Genomic DNA, 14,094 nt, shown 5'->3' with positions numbered 1-14,094 from the left:
CCGGCTGTGGGGCCAGGCTCTCGCGGGCCGGGCCATCCCCGGAGGCACCCAAGCCTCTCGGGATGTCGGTGGTCACCCTGTCGGAGACCTGCTGCTGCCCCTACGAGCTCGCTGCCTCGGTCAGAGCGGGAGAGTGAGCTTGGGCCGGGGGCTGGAACTGATCCTCCCCAGCAGCCGTTAGCGGGGCTGGGTCACTGGAGACCGACCGGCCCTGGCGTCTCAGTGCCCTGAGGTGTCCAGTCCCCCTAAGCACCCGCACTGCCCCCTGGGGAACAAAACCTACGAAATCAGGGCCTGTCCTTTTCGGGGCTGTCGCAGGCCGGGTCTGCTCCTTCCGGGGCCTCGGCGACGTCGCCCACGTTCGCGGCTCTAGCTCCGGCGCGTTTGGAGGGGCAGCTCCCCGAGCGCAGACACATGCCACCGTGAAACGCATTTTCACTCCCGGCCAAAGGCAACGCTCTGCCATATAGACCCTTCCCGCGGCTAAGCCAGCGTCTGTACGAACGGCCGGACTGGGTCGCACCAAAGGCCCGTCCACCCCAGTGTCCTGTCGGCCGACAGCGGCCAGCGCCAGGCGCCCCAGAGGGAAAGCACAGACCTGGGAATCGTCGCGTGGTCCCTCCTGTCGCTCATGCCCAGCCGGTGAAGAGCTTGCGAGGGGGGAAGGGGAAATAGCTCAGGGCAGACAGGCAGTGGGTGGTGTGTTATTAACCCAAATAATTATAACTCAGTTAATTTCTGGTGTGTATGTAAATGAGACACTGCATATTCATTAACTATGCAAATTAGACGGTATCCGTGGCATTAATTCTGCAGCTTTCTGGCCGCCCAGCCAGCGGTATCCGTTGTGGACAGGAGGAGCCCCATGTACAAGTGGCCCCCGTTTTGCCTGCCTGCCTTCGGTTTTGCTCCTAGCTTGAGATACCTTTGGCCAGACTTGCAAGGGTGCTGAGGGCCCACATCCTCAGCTGTCATCGGTGGGAGAGTCGGGTGCTGAGCACGTTGGAAATCCGGCCCAGGGTGTGCCAGGCGTGGGAGTGCAGGACCCCGGGGCTTCGTCCCAGAGGGGCTGGTGCAGGAGGTGAGGGGGGATTCATTTGGGCTGGGACTGGCTGGCGTCCTTCCCCCGCTCCCTGGTACGGAGGGAGAGCTGCTGAGATCCCTGTGCCTGGGACTCGGCTCGGTGCGTGTGGGTGTGGGTGTAACACCCGAGAGGGAGGGGGAGGTGGCGGCTGGGGCCAGACTTTAGGCCCGTCTGTCTGGCTCCTCATTCCCTCCCGGGGGAGCAGTGCAGGCCAGGAGCCGGTGCGATGGCCTCGCCCCGTGTGCTCGTACTGGCAGTGAGCAGGGGCGAGGGCGGGGCCACTGAGGGAGGGGATGAGAGGCAGCCAGGCCAGGCATAGCCCGACTCGGCTAGCTGTGTTCGCCCTGGCAGAGCGCGAGGGGAAATCCGTCCCAGGCAGAGAGCGTTCGGTGTCGGGGCTGTAAGGAGAGGCACCGTCCCTCCGGGATGCGTTGGGCAGCTGGGCCTGCTTGGCCATGGGAGCTACTCGGCTGGCACCCGATTGCTGGGGCATTGTCGTATCGTTGCCCACAGTCGAGGGCGGGGCCTCTTCTTTGCACCCCCCTGCCCTGGGTCTGGGCCCTTGGAGGAGCTGGTGAGGTGGGGGGGGGGGGGGGGTGCTGCACAGCGAAGGGGGCCAGGTGGCGGGGGCTGTTGCTGTTTCGTTGTCTTGCAGGGGACCCTCCCTGGTCTCGCCTTCCCTGTACAGGGACGCTGCCGGCCGGCCTGGGAGGGCACCCTCCCCCTTGGTTACCGGGAGCTGCAGGCCTTCCCTGCATGGGGCGCAGGGGACGCTGCCCTCAGCCCTTGGGGACTCCTCCCACCTTGCCCTGCTTTGCCTGCGGCCCTCAAAGGTGGCGTCGCCGTCCCCTTCTTTCCAGCCAAAAGGCTCCTTCGCATCCCCCGCTCCCTCGGCCTGGGGGGGCTGCGCCTCACCCCAGCCAGGCAGCGCCCCTGTCTCCGGTGCCGAGGGGGAGTCCTTGCGGCCATGGAGCCAGCCTGCCTGAGGTGGGGCCCTGCTGCCTCTCAGTGCCGCTTTCACCGCTGGGCCTTCCACCGCAGCCCTCTCCTGCTGGCAGCTGGCACCAGGGGATAGCCCCCCCCCCCCCCCAGTGCCCTGGAGCCTACTGAGGGCAGAGGGGCTGCCCTGGAACGGAGGCCCCGGCCCTGCTGGCGCGTGTGCACTGTGGCACAGGCCTGGAGCAGCTCGACCCTGCCTGGGCCTCGGTCTCTCCTGCCGTCTCTGCCCAGCTCTGCGGGGGGGGGGGGTGAAGGGCCGGGGGGGGCAGCTGGCCACGCCAGATTGTGCAGCGCCCACTGTGTGGGGGTGGGGGAGGGGCCCCGAGCCCGGCAGCGAGTCCCACCCTATGACCCCCCCCTCTCTTTGCCTCCTTGCAGGATGGCGGAGCCTCGCTTTAACAACCCCTACTTCTGGCCGCCCCCTCCCACCATGCCCAGCCAGGTAAGAGCCCCTCCCTGCCCGGCAGCCAGAGAAGCCAGGAGGGGCAGCTGTTTGCAGGCGTGGGTGAGGTCCGGCTGCAGAGCAGTGCGATCCCAGGTAGTAGCTGAGGGGCTGGGGCAGGGCCAGCGGAGACCCGGGGCAGAGTGCCGGGCAGGGCCACGGCTGGGAGGGAGACAGACCATGTGTCAGGCCCACGGGCCGGGGAGCGTCATGCCAGGGAAGGGAGCCCCCCGGCCAGGTCCAGGGCTAGAGAGGGATGAGCCAGTCCTGGGATCCCAAGGGTGGGGGGTGAGCAGCGTCTCGGGGGTGCCTGAGCTGTGGCTGGCAGGGGAGGGGGGGTGCAGAGCAGAGATCCAGCCGGCTGGGTGGGTGGGTGGCAGCCTAGTGCCACGTGGCAGCGTGGGATCTGCCAGTCCTGGGGCCCCGCTGCATGTGGGGAAGCAAGCAGCTCAGGTGGGAGCTGGGGAGCGGAAGTCTGTCCCTGTTTCCCTAAGCTCCCCGTAGCAGCCCTGGATGGGAGCGCCCTTCCTCCCACCCCACGTGGCCTTGCAGGGGAGGGGCCGTGTGCCAGAGCAGTGGCCCTGTTGGGGGCTGGGAGCCAGCGTCCCTCCCCCTGCGCCGGGCTGGGGCCGGGACCTGCCGCTCTCCCGTGCTCTGGCGGTGACTTGGGCATCTTGTTTTCCTCATCCCAGCTGGACAACTTGGTTCTGATCAATAAAATCAAGGAGCAGCTGATGGCAGAGAAGATCCGGCCCCCTCACCTGCCCCCCACCTCGGTGTCCTCCCAGCAGCCCCTGCTGGTGCCCCCCTCGCCTGCGGAGAGCAGCCAGTCCATCATGTCCCTCCCCAAATTGCAGCAGGTCCCCGGGCTGCATCCGCAGGCCGTGCCCCAGCCCGACGTGGCCCTGCATGCCCGGCCGGCCACCAGCACGGTGACAGGTAACCACAGCCCAGCAGCACTGGGGGGGGCCGGGTGGGAATCTCTGCACCCGCAGGAGGGGACAGGGCTCCAGGAGAGGGGCCAGATTACCTGGCAGGATCTCTAGGCAGAGGCTGGCGCTGCAGCCCCGAGACCATGTTCTCTCCTTGGCAGGAGGGTCTCGTACCCGCTGCCCTCTCTGCCGACGGGGTCCGGAGGTGGAACCGTCAGGGCCATGTAGGCCCCTGCGCCTCCATTCTCAGGGGCTGAGGGGGGTTCTTTTGGGGGGGATGGGCCTGCCCTCCTCCCCTGGCCAGGGTCTCTGAGTGGGATCCAAGTCTGGCGGGAGCCTCGCCTGTCTGGGGAGCCTCCTGCGAGGGGGGCTCGGTACCCCGAGCCTGGCTGTGTCTGGGGGACGGCGCTTGCCTTCTCCCTGCATGCCAGTGACCCCCCCCCCCCACCCGCTTTGCCTTTCAGGTTTGGGGCTGAGCTCCCGAGCCCCGGTGGTCAGCACCTCGGAGTCCAGCACTGGCACCAGCACCCCCTCCACCCCCACCTCCACCAGCCAGAGCAGACTCATCGCCTCCTCGCCCACCCTCATCTCAGGGATCACCAGCCCCCCTCTCCTGGACTCCATCAAGACAATCCAGGGGCACAGCCTGCTGGGGGCGCCCAAGGCAGAGCGGGGGCGGAAGAAGATCAAGGCCGAGAACCCGTCGGGGCCACCCGTCCTGGTGGTTCCCTACCCCATCCTGGCCTCGGGAGAGACCGCCAAGGAGGGCAAAACCTACAGGTTGGCTCCTACCCCAGCAGGCTCCTTCTGTCTCAGGAGCCCCGGGCTGCAGGAAAGCTTCCCACAGGCCTGCCGGGCGCTCCCCTAGCAGGGCCCCGGCAGGGGAACGGCCCCTTTCTGGTCTGGTGCCGCCCTCCAGCCTCCGTTTGGCCAGGCCTCGCTGCGCCAGGGTCCCACCCTCCATGCCCCCTGTCCCCCGCCGGGGTAGCACGGGCCTGGCATGCAGGGTTCATGTCCCAGCGCTGGGAGGGAGCCGAGGCCACTGACTAGAACCAGGGAGTGGGAATCAGGGGTGTGGCTCTGACGTGGATTCCCTGGGCATGTTGCTTCTGTGACTCAGTTTCCCCCCGGGTGGAAATGGGGGCTCACAAGTGCCTGTCTTGGGGGGCTGAAAGGCCACGATCCTGTGGCTGCTGACTGATCCTATGGCTGCTCCCACAGTGCTAGTGGGAGGAAGTTGGCTCCTCCCTCCAGGCCCCACATTGCTGGCCCCTGCTGTGGGTCCCCCTGGCTAGCTGCTCAGCCCCACCCCGCTGGCTCCCCATGGACGTCCCAGCGCCAGCCGAGCAGGGGAGGGGAATCGGACAGGTCGGAAGCCAAGCCTGGCAGGTGTAACTGGGCCATGCCGGCCGGACCTGAGGTACTCCTGGGGCAGGCTCATGCTCAGCGCTACGCTCAGGCCTCAGCCCCGCTGGCACCGGCAGCATGTGTCTCAGGGCAGGGCTGGGCTGGGGACGTGCTGCTTGTGGGGCCCTCACCTGCTGCCCCCGGGCCCCTCTCGCTGTCCCTCCCCAGGTGTAAAGTCTGCCCCCTGACCTTCTTCACCAAGTCGGAGATGCAGATCCACTCCAAGTCGCACACAGAGGCCAAACCCCACAAGTGCCCTCACTGCTCCAAATCCTTCGCCAACGCCTCCTACCTGGCCCAGCACCTGCGCATCCACCTGGGCGTGAAGCCGTATCACTGCTCCTACTGCGAGAAATCCTTCCGCCAGCTCTCCCACCTCCAGCAGCACACCAGGTGAGGGAGCACCGCAGGGCCAGGGCGGGAGCAGGGGGCCTGCCTCAGCAAACCACACCTGGGCCTGTCTGGCTGGACTGCTCAGCCCCGTGCAGCTAGGGAGCCGTAGCTGTGTCGGTCCCTCTGCCCTTCTACTGGCCCTGCGGTGCTGTGCGTGGGAGGAGGACGTAGCCCCAAATGTCCTGCACCCACCAAAAGTGCCAGGCACTCTGAGATACCGGCCTCAGGAGTCCCAGAATGCACTGGGGTGCCACAGACTGGGCAGGCCACTGCAGTACCATCAGGGGCTTGGTCTAGAACTAGATCATTGAATGCCCTGCGTAAAAATTCACCTACATCCATGTGCCCTAGGTCTTGTGGGCATGCCCATGGCTCTAGATCTGCCCTTGCACCAGTGTGTGTGCAGTGCCCCTGCTCGGCACGGGAAAGTTCACGTGCCTGTGGCGCTGGGTCTGCCCTTGCACCAGTGTGTGTGAGCAGTGAACGTGTGGCACGTGCCCCTGCAATGCACGGGAAGGTTCACATGCCTGTGGCGCTGGGTCTGCCCTTGCACCAGTGTGTGTGAGCAGTGAACGTGTGGCACGTGCCTCTGCAATGCACGGGAAGGTTCACATGCCTGTGGTGCTGGGTCTGCCCTTGCACCAGTGTGTGTGAGAGCAGTGAACGTGTGGCACGTGCCCCTGCAATGCACGGGAAGGTTCACATGCCTGTGGCGCTGGGTCTGCCCTTGCACCAGTGTGTGTGTGAGCAGTGAACGTGTGGCACGTGCCCCTGCAATGCACGGGAAGGTTCACATGCCTGTGGCGCTGGGTCTGCCCTTGCACCAGTGTGTGTGTGCGGTGAGCGTGTGGCACGTGCCTCTGCAATGCACGGGAAGCCTCAAGTGCTGAAGCCAGATTCTGCCTGTGAATGTGCCTGGCCTCCCTTTTGCATGGAGCTGGGGCATCTCACTGACTGGCCTTCCCCCCTCCCCTTTCCCTTGGAGTCCCGCTGTCTAGGTCTGCCAGGGCTGGTCCCTCTGCTGGACGGTCTGCCGGGGGCTCAGAGCATGGCCAGCTGCCCGGCTGATGGGCCCAGGAGCACCCTGCGTGTCCTGGGTTCTTGTACCTCCCTCCGGAGGGAACGAGACCAACTCCACGATCCTGCTGAGCAGGAAGCAACTAACTTGTGGGGAGGTGCCAGGGCTGTGGCAGGGTCTGTCTCCCCCGCCGCGTTCGCTCAAGTGACTTCTGTCGTCGGCTCTCCCACCGCTAGGCCTGCTGGCCCTGCCCGCGCTTGTGTGAGGTGCCAGGACTTCCGCGGGCACGGTGCTGCGGGGGCTGGGCAGGCCCGGGAATCCTGTCCCAGGGGATTGAGGGAGAGGGGCCGGAGTGGGCAGACCTGGCAGCACTGAGTGGCACTCGCCCGGGTGCCCTCGGCAGGGCGTGACGCGTGGTGGCTGGATGTGTGGCAAACAGGGCAGTCAGGCTGTAACTCCTGGGAAGGGAAGGGGAGCTTGCTGGTATGGGAGCCTTCTTCTCTGTGCCTTGCAGCGGGGGGGGGGGGGGTCCGTTTCCTTTGCTTTACTGGAGGGGCTGCCCTTTGGGGGCTGAGCCCCTTGGTCCCTGAGCGGGGCTGCCTGGTACCCAGCGTGGGCTGGGGCTCACCTGCCGGTTGCTGTGTTGCAGAATTCACACTGGCGACAGACCCTACAAGTGCCCGCACCCTGGCTGTGAAAAGGCCTTCACGCAGCTCTCCAACCTCCAGGTCAGCGCCTGGCGGGGGCCGAGCCTTGTGGGGGTGGGGGAAAGCAGAGAGCTCTTGATGGGAGTGGGGGGCAGAAGAGAACAGGCTGCGGGGGGCTGGGGAGGGGAGTCAGCCCTGGCCTAGGCCATGCAACTGGGCAGTGGAGGGGAAGGGGGCGCCGTGTTCTCCGCCCCAGTGGATGTGAGTCTGGGGAGCAGCATCAGTGTTGGGGGGTCCGGGGGTGGCGTGGGGGGGTCGACAGTTGTGTGTCATCTGCCGTTGGTGGGGGCCAGCTGCCATACGTGGGTCTGTGTCCCCGGGGGGGGAGGGGGCCAGCTGCCATACGTGGGTCTGTGTCCCCGGGGGGGGGGGCTGCCATACGTGGGTCTGTGTCCCCGGGGAGGGGGGGGGGCGGCTGCCATACGTGGGTCTGTGTCCCCGGGGGGGGAGGGGGCCGGCTGCCATACGTGGGTCTGTGTCCCCGGGGGGGGAGGGGGCCGGCTGCCATACATGGGTCTCTGTCCCCGGGGAGGGGGCCGGCTGCCATACGTGGGTCTGTGTCCCCGGGGGGGGAGGGGGCGGCTGCCATACGTGGGTCTGTGTCCCCGGGGGGGGGGGGAGCTGCCAACGGTGGTGCCACATGACGCCCCCCTCCCCCCCGCAGTCCCACCAGCGACAGCACAACAAGGACAAGCCCTACAAGTGTCCGAACTGCTACCGGGCCTACTCGGACTCGGCCTCGCTGCAGATCCACCTCTCGGCTCACGCCATCAAGCACGCCAAGGCCTACTGCTGCAGCATGTGCGGGCGGGCCTACACCTCGGTGAGCGGCGGGACGGGGGCGGGGCTCTGCCCTGGGGGAGGGGCCTCCGGGCAGGGGAGGCTCTTACGGCGCTGCAGGTTCCAGCCAATCACAAACCACCTGGCGAGAGACTCGCGTTCTATTGGCTCGAGCCTGGGCCGCTTCCCGCCAGATGGAGGGGAGCCCGTGGGCGAGCCAATCGGTTTGTCACATCCCAGTCCTGGCGCCTGCCCAGGCATGTAAGGGGGGGGGGGGGGCTCTCCCTTCCGGGCACGGGGCACCGGGGGCGGGTCAGTGCCCCCCCGCTGCAGCTCTTACCCCCCCACCCGGCTTTCTCCCCCCGCAGGAGACGTATTTGATGAAGCACATGTCCAAACACACCGTGGTGGAACACCTGGTGAGCCAGCACTCGCCTCAAAGGACGGAGTCACCCGGCATCCCGGTGCGGATCTCGCTCATCTAAACCGGGGTTCCCTCGCCCCCCACCTTGTGCAGCTCCCCCATTCCGGCCTGCCCGGGGCCAGAGGGCGGCTTGGAGACGATCACACGGACCACCCCCCAGCACCGCTACCGAGCGCCCTGCCCGCCGGGCCAGGGGGAGCGACCGAGAAGACCCGCGTCTCTTAGGAGAAATGAATGACTGAATTCATGTCTGGAGAACGCCCCTCGGCCCTGGCCCCACACCCTGAACCCTGCCAGGAGAGCCAGGGACTCGCCCACAGGTTTGGTGACATCCAAAGACAATTTCAGAGCACTTTGAATCTCTGTGTTTGGTTTCTTCATTTTCTTTCTTTTTGTTTTGTTTTGTTTTGTTCCTTTCTTTCTGCCCTCGCCCCCGTCCTCCCCGCTCCCCTCTGGATATGCGCAGAGATAGATCTGTATTGGCCGAGACGTTGGTGCTGCTAAAACTGAACCCCCGCCCTGGACAGAGAAGCGCTGGCGGGGGTGGCAGGCAGGATCCCGGGCCTGGCGCTCCGGCTCCTCCGCTCTCAGGACGAGACTCTGGGATGTGCCCAGCCTGGTGCTTAGTACCTGCTGCCCCTCCCGGACTCTCTCTTGGGAGCCCCTGGGAGGCCCCGGAGGGGGCTGGCTTCGCTCGCCGGCTGGGGTGAGATCTGCAGGCGCTGGCGAGGGGTCGGGTGCTGGAGCCACGGCCCCAGGAGGAGGGCCCGGTTCCGCAGACGCCCTGCTCCGCCCTTGGTCGGATTTTGGTGGTTTCCTTTGGTCTGTTGAATTGGTTCTGGTTCGAGCTGTGGGGGGCGCTGGCTGCACGTTGCCCCTGCGGCGCGGGGCGTCCCGGCTGCAGGGAAGCGGTGGCTTCGGGAGCCCACGCCCGCCTCCCACAGGGCCACCCCTGTGCCGAAGGGCAGCCCACAGGTCCCAGCGTGCCACGTTCCCCTTGGGGCTAAGCAGGGTCCCCCAGATGGTGCCAGCGCACTGCCTGCTGGGAGCATCGTGGGGGGGTAGCGAGTTGGCAGGTGGTGGCCAGCTCTGGTATCCGCCTCGCTGGGGGCTGCCCTTTCCAGCCCCTGACTCTGCTAGGCCAGGTGTGGCACGTGGCAGGGAGGGGCACTTGGGCCCTGGGCTGAAGGGGTGGGAGGGGTGTGGGGCTCACAGCAGGAGCTCTGAGGGGGGCGTGCGAGGGGTGCCCTCCACAGGCTAAGCAGGGGCTCCACAGCAGCCCAGGCTACCAGGGCTTCCAGAGCAGCAGCCGCCCGGGCCAGGGGCCCTGGGATCTCCTCTCCCCCTCACTTCCTGGAGCCCGGTTGCCTGGATTGGGCCCCTGGCAGAGCGTTGCTGGCCTGGTGCCCACCGGGACATCTGCTGGCTGGCGTGGGCCCCACGAGCTCTGCGTACTCTGGCCTGGGACTGGCCCCGGTGCCCTGTGCGCCACTCAGTTCTGCACGGGGCTGGCGCTCGGCCAGGGCCGGGCTTTGGGCTGTACGCGGGCCGGCGGGAGTTGCGGGCCAGGTGGCTCGCAGGCGGGGCTGTGCTGAGCAGCCGTGACGGAGGCGGGGGGTGTCGACGGGCGGGGGGGGCGGGGGCAGCCTGCCTTGCCCTGTTGCTGGCGCTGGGGCTGAGCCCTGACTTTAGCGCTGCGTGGACCTGTTGGATTCTGCTGCCGGAGGTCAGTGGAGTAGGAGCAAGCTGAGCCCCGCGGCTCCTGGCTAGAGGTGCCAGAGCAGCTCCCTCCCGAGCAAGGGGGCAGGAAAGCCAGCGTGCCCTGGGGCAGTGCCCGTGGAGTTGGCTCTCCGTCCTGGGACTGCGTGGCGGGTCAGGTGGGTGATGGGAGAAACACTGAGCGGTCTGCGTTCCTGGAACGGCATTTCTCCCCCTTGCCCTCGGAGCAGCTGCACCCCCGGAAACCAGCCCCAACAGTGCAGTCCCACAGCAGGGCCGTGGAGCAAGCTTGGGGGAGAAATCTGGCAACACAAGGCCCCGCCCTTCCCTGGGTCACCCCATTGTGTCCAGGAGAGGTATGGTTCTCGCTGCTCCACCTGTGATCCCCTCAGGACAGCTGGCACCCCAGCTTCCTCTCTGGCCTTGGGGGGCTGCAGAGCCTGCTGCCAGGGCAGATGGGCCGGAGCGTGACTCCCCCGGCGAGGGGGCTGTGCATCTGCTCCCCCGGCCCTGCCCTGCTGCGCCGCCTGTTCCACGCACGGAGACGCAAAGAGCAGAAGGGACTCTTCCAGATGTGGCAACGCCTGCAGGGCAGCAGGTTTGGAGGGGCCTGAGCCAGCCAGAGCGACGGCGGCGGCAGCAGGAACCAACCCACCAGGGCAGTATCCTTCGGGCAGGAGCTCCGCTACTCTGGCAGGGCCGTGGGAGGGTCTCGGTAGGAACTGGTGCGGCTGGCTGCTCACTCCCCAATCCAGCAGGAGGCGCTGTGCATTGTCCAAGAAAACACCCTCCCCAGCAGGAGGCGCTAGAAAACACCCTCCCCACCTAGGCCTCGTGCTGCCAGACCAAATCCCCCAACCAAGAGAGCTTGATGCTAGCAGAACGGACCCCTCCCCTCCCCACCAGCAATTCAGAGATCCCTTCCCATGGAGTGAAACCAGCCCAGTATGGGATTGAAAAAGCAGCAAGCAGATGGGCCCCTCTTGGGAAAGCCACGCCCATGCCGGAGTGTGTGTGCAGATACATGGGGTTATAGATATAGATAGATATATATGTGTGTGTGTTTGTGTGGGTATATATATATATCTATAGATATAGATAGCACCTATGTATAAAGGCCCGCTCCTGAATGCCCGGCACCCCCAGCTCTCCAAGAAAGACTAGACAAAACCGCATATATATTATGTACTCTTTGGTTCCGTTTTGGATATTAACTGTGTTATTTTTATACACTTTTTAAGCCTTAACTATATCATTGTTTTACCAGGTTGTTTGTTTATTGCCTATTCTGTTTATTAATTTGATTCTCTTTTTAACCTGCCCCCTGCCCGGACCTTTGTTTCTGAATCGATGTTGTACGATATTCAATATTGTAACCTTTTTGTCAGCATGTTAATACTGTGTAAATATGCCTCTTATACATACTGTTAACACATCTTTTTTTCATTTTTTTCTATATGAAAACCCAGGCCACGTGTCTCTAGATCTAGTTATTACCTTATTGGAAAAGAAAAAAAAAAAAGGACTCTCCCTCCCCCTTCTCTCTGTCTTGCATTGTGGTTAACGGAAAGACATGAAGAGGCTGCGGCTTCCGCATCGAAAGTTTGCATTATGTTTAAAAGGAAAAAAAAAAAGTTTTAAAAAAATTCAGAACAATTTTGCTCTTTGTATTTCTGTTGTGAAAACAAATAAACTGTCCATGCAAACTTCTCAAGGCCTGGCAGCTGTGAGGCGGGTTTGTTCTGAGCTAACCAGAGTGGTGACTGGGTAGGAACACAAGCTGGGACTGTAGTTTGGGAGTGGAAATTGGAACTGCTAGGTGTTGTCCTCTGCCACCGATGTGCGGTATGACCCTGGCAGAGTCACTTTGCCTCCAAATCAGTTTCCCATGTGTAAACTAGGGATGATGAAAGTGAGCCACTGCTGAATGGTGCTTTGTGATCACAGATGAGACAGGAAGGGGAGTGTGATTTGAGTGTGTGGTGGACACTGCAGGTGTGGGGGAGGTGTGCACTCTGCAGGTGCAAGGGGACCTGAAGCAGCATTCATTCATTGCTCTAAGTTGTTCTCAGGCAGTGAGTGCACAGAATTGCAGAACTTTTGGGCTGGAAGGGACCTCGAGAAGTCACCTAGTCCAGCCCCCTGCACCGAGACAGGCCCAAGTAAACCAAGACCAGCCCTGACAGGTGTTTGGCCAACACTCAGCACGCACACATCAGTCGTCACCCAATGAAATTAACAGGCAGTGGACATACTTCGTCACATAACTCAGCTAACCTGTGGAACTCCCTGCCAGGGGATGTTGTGAAGGCCAAAAGCCTAACTGGGTTCCAGCAAGAATTAGATTAGTTCATGGGGGATCGCTCCATCAATGGCCATTGGCCAAGGTAATCAGGGATGCAGCTTCATGCTCTGTGTCCCTAGACCTCCAACTGCCAGAAGCTGGGCTGGATCATTTGATAATTGCTCTGTTCTGTTCATTCCCTTTAATATTCCTGGCACCAGCCACTGTCAGAAGGCAAAATACAAGGCTATATGGACCATTGGTCCCGCCCACTCTCGGCACTCTTCTGTAATTCTTATTCTGCTGTCATGGGAGAACAGTGGCTCGCCATCCTTTTGATAGCAACGTGATGATAATGTGCCCAGAGCACTGGCAAAGTTACCATAGACAAGAAGGGGGAACTGAGGCAAACTGGATAAGTAAAGAAGCTGCCAGATCTTCTGACCAATCTGAATGCGTTTAAATCAGCAGGGCCGGGTGCCGTTCACCCCGGGGTGCTGCAGGAATTGGCTGAAGAAATCACAGAGCCACTGGCAATGATATTTGCACACTCATGGATGACAGGAGGGGTCCCAGGCAACTGGAGAAGGGCCAGCATGGTACCCATCTTTACAAAGCAGGAGCTGGGGAACTACGGACCAGTTGGCCTGACCTCGATCCTTGGGAAGCACCCAGCACAATGTCCAAAGCATTCGGTTTGCCGAGGCCGGAGGGGTGATCGCAGCTGCCGGCATGGATGGACCAAGAGCGAGTCCTGCCAAACCAGCTCGATTTCCGTCACTGACCAGGTGACTGGTTTGGTGGACTGGGGGAAGTGGTGGGCAACACCTGGACTTCAGCGAGGATTTGACCGTTTGGGCTGGTGAGGAAGCTGGAGAAATGTGGGCTGGACAGAACTGCCATCCAGTGGATACAGAATTGGTTAAACAAGGGTCGCACGAGTGGAAAGATGGCAGATTGGAGCAAGGTCTCAGGTGGGATCCATGGGGATCTGTTCTGGGTCAGGCGTGGCTTAGCCTCTTTATGAATGACCTGGATGTAGCACTAGCGAGCATCCGAGCAGCTTTGCAGATGACACAAAGCTGAGGGGGCTGCCAGCACCGTGCGGGACAGAGCTCAGAGTCAGCGGGATCTTGATAAACAGGAGAATGGGCTCTAGACAACACAACGCAATCCAAGAAAGACACGGTGAAAGTGCTGCCTTCGGGGGAGGAAAAGCCAATCCAGAGGGTGGGGCGACTGCCTTGGTAACAGCGCTGCTGGAAGGATCTGCTGGGGGGCGGGATCCCAACCTCAGTACGAGTCCGCAATGAGCTGCCGGCGCAAGAAAAGCAAGTGCTGTTTCAGGGTGCGTTAGCCGAGGCCGAACATGCCAGTCACAGGAGTGAGCGTGCTGCTCCACTCAGCGCTGGGCAGGTCTCAGCTGGGGCACTGTGCCCAGTTTTGCTCACTAGCATCTAAGAAGGTGGCGTGTGGTTTGATTATTTTAGATCCAAGGGAAACCAGGACACTCCAGGGAAACTTAACCACTTTCTTATTTCTTGCCGGCTTTAAGCAGTTAATATAGTTGTTTAAGTTTCACAAGCCTTAAAAACAATGACTGTACAATTTAAACCTTAAATACTATAAATTCTAGAGCAATTAATACAGGGCAAAGCAATGCAAAAGTAATTAACAGATGATCTACTATAATACAATAACAGAGCCTAGGTCACTTACACTTCACCCGTATGCTGCTTACAGTACCAGGCAGGAGGTCGTGATTCCCACGATTCCTACGTGTCGGGACAACGTTCACGGGGTCGCCAGTGTGAAGGGCCTTTTTACTTCTGGTTACATCGAGCAGAACCGGTGGGTCAATCCTGTTCGTTCCCTCCCATCGATTCTTTTTATTAAGCCCATTTT

General features: G+C 62.5%; 1 protein-coding gene across 19 annotated transcripts in view; it reads left to right on the top strand.

The window, feature by feature from the left end:
• The window catches only part of ZNF362 (zinc finger protein 362), a 39,935-nt gene extending 28,320 nt beyond the window's left edge, over nt 1-11,615 (top strand). For 12 of the 19 annotated variants that reach the window (XM_089773198.1, XM_089773191.1, XM_089773196.1 and 9 more), the window contains 7 exons: nt 2,462-2,621; nt 3,218-3,464; nt 3,922-4,237; nt 5,033-5,257; nt 6,925-7,003; nt 7,647-7,805; nt 8,131-11,615. In XM_089773198.1, coding sequence (XP_089629324.1) covers nt 2,463-2,621; nt 3,218-3,464; nt 3,922-4,237; nt 5,033-5,257; nt 6,925-7,003; nt 7,647-7,805; nt 8,131-8,247 — 1,302 coding nt within the window. In that variant the 5' untranslated portion in view covers nt 2,462 and the 3' untranslated portion in view covers nt 8,248-11,615. The remainder of the gene's footprint in view (nt 1-2,461; nt 2,622-3,217; nt 3,465-3,921; nt 4,238-5,032; nt 5,258-6,924; nt 7,004-7,646; nt 7,806-8,130) is intronic. The other 7 variants (XM_089773202.1, XM_089773201.1, XM_089773200.1 and 4 more) reach the window with 1 other exon arrangement.
• Nucleotides 11,616-14,094: the final 2,479 nt, after the last annotated feature.

This window comes from Pelodiscus sinensis, chromosome 24 (assembly GCF_052426305.1).
Source record: "Pelodiscus sinensis isolate ZL-2025 chromosome 24, ASM5242630v1, whole genome shotgun sequence".
In the NCBI taxonomy this organism is placed as follows: Eukaryota; Metazoa; Chordata; order Testudines; family Trionychidae; genus Pelodiscus; species Pelodiscus sinensis.
This window is presented reverse-complemented; position numbering and strand designations above follow the sequence as displayed.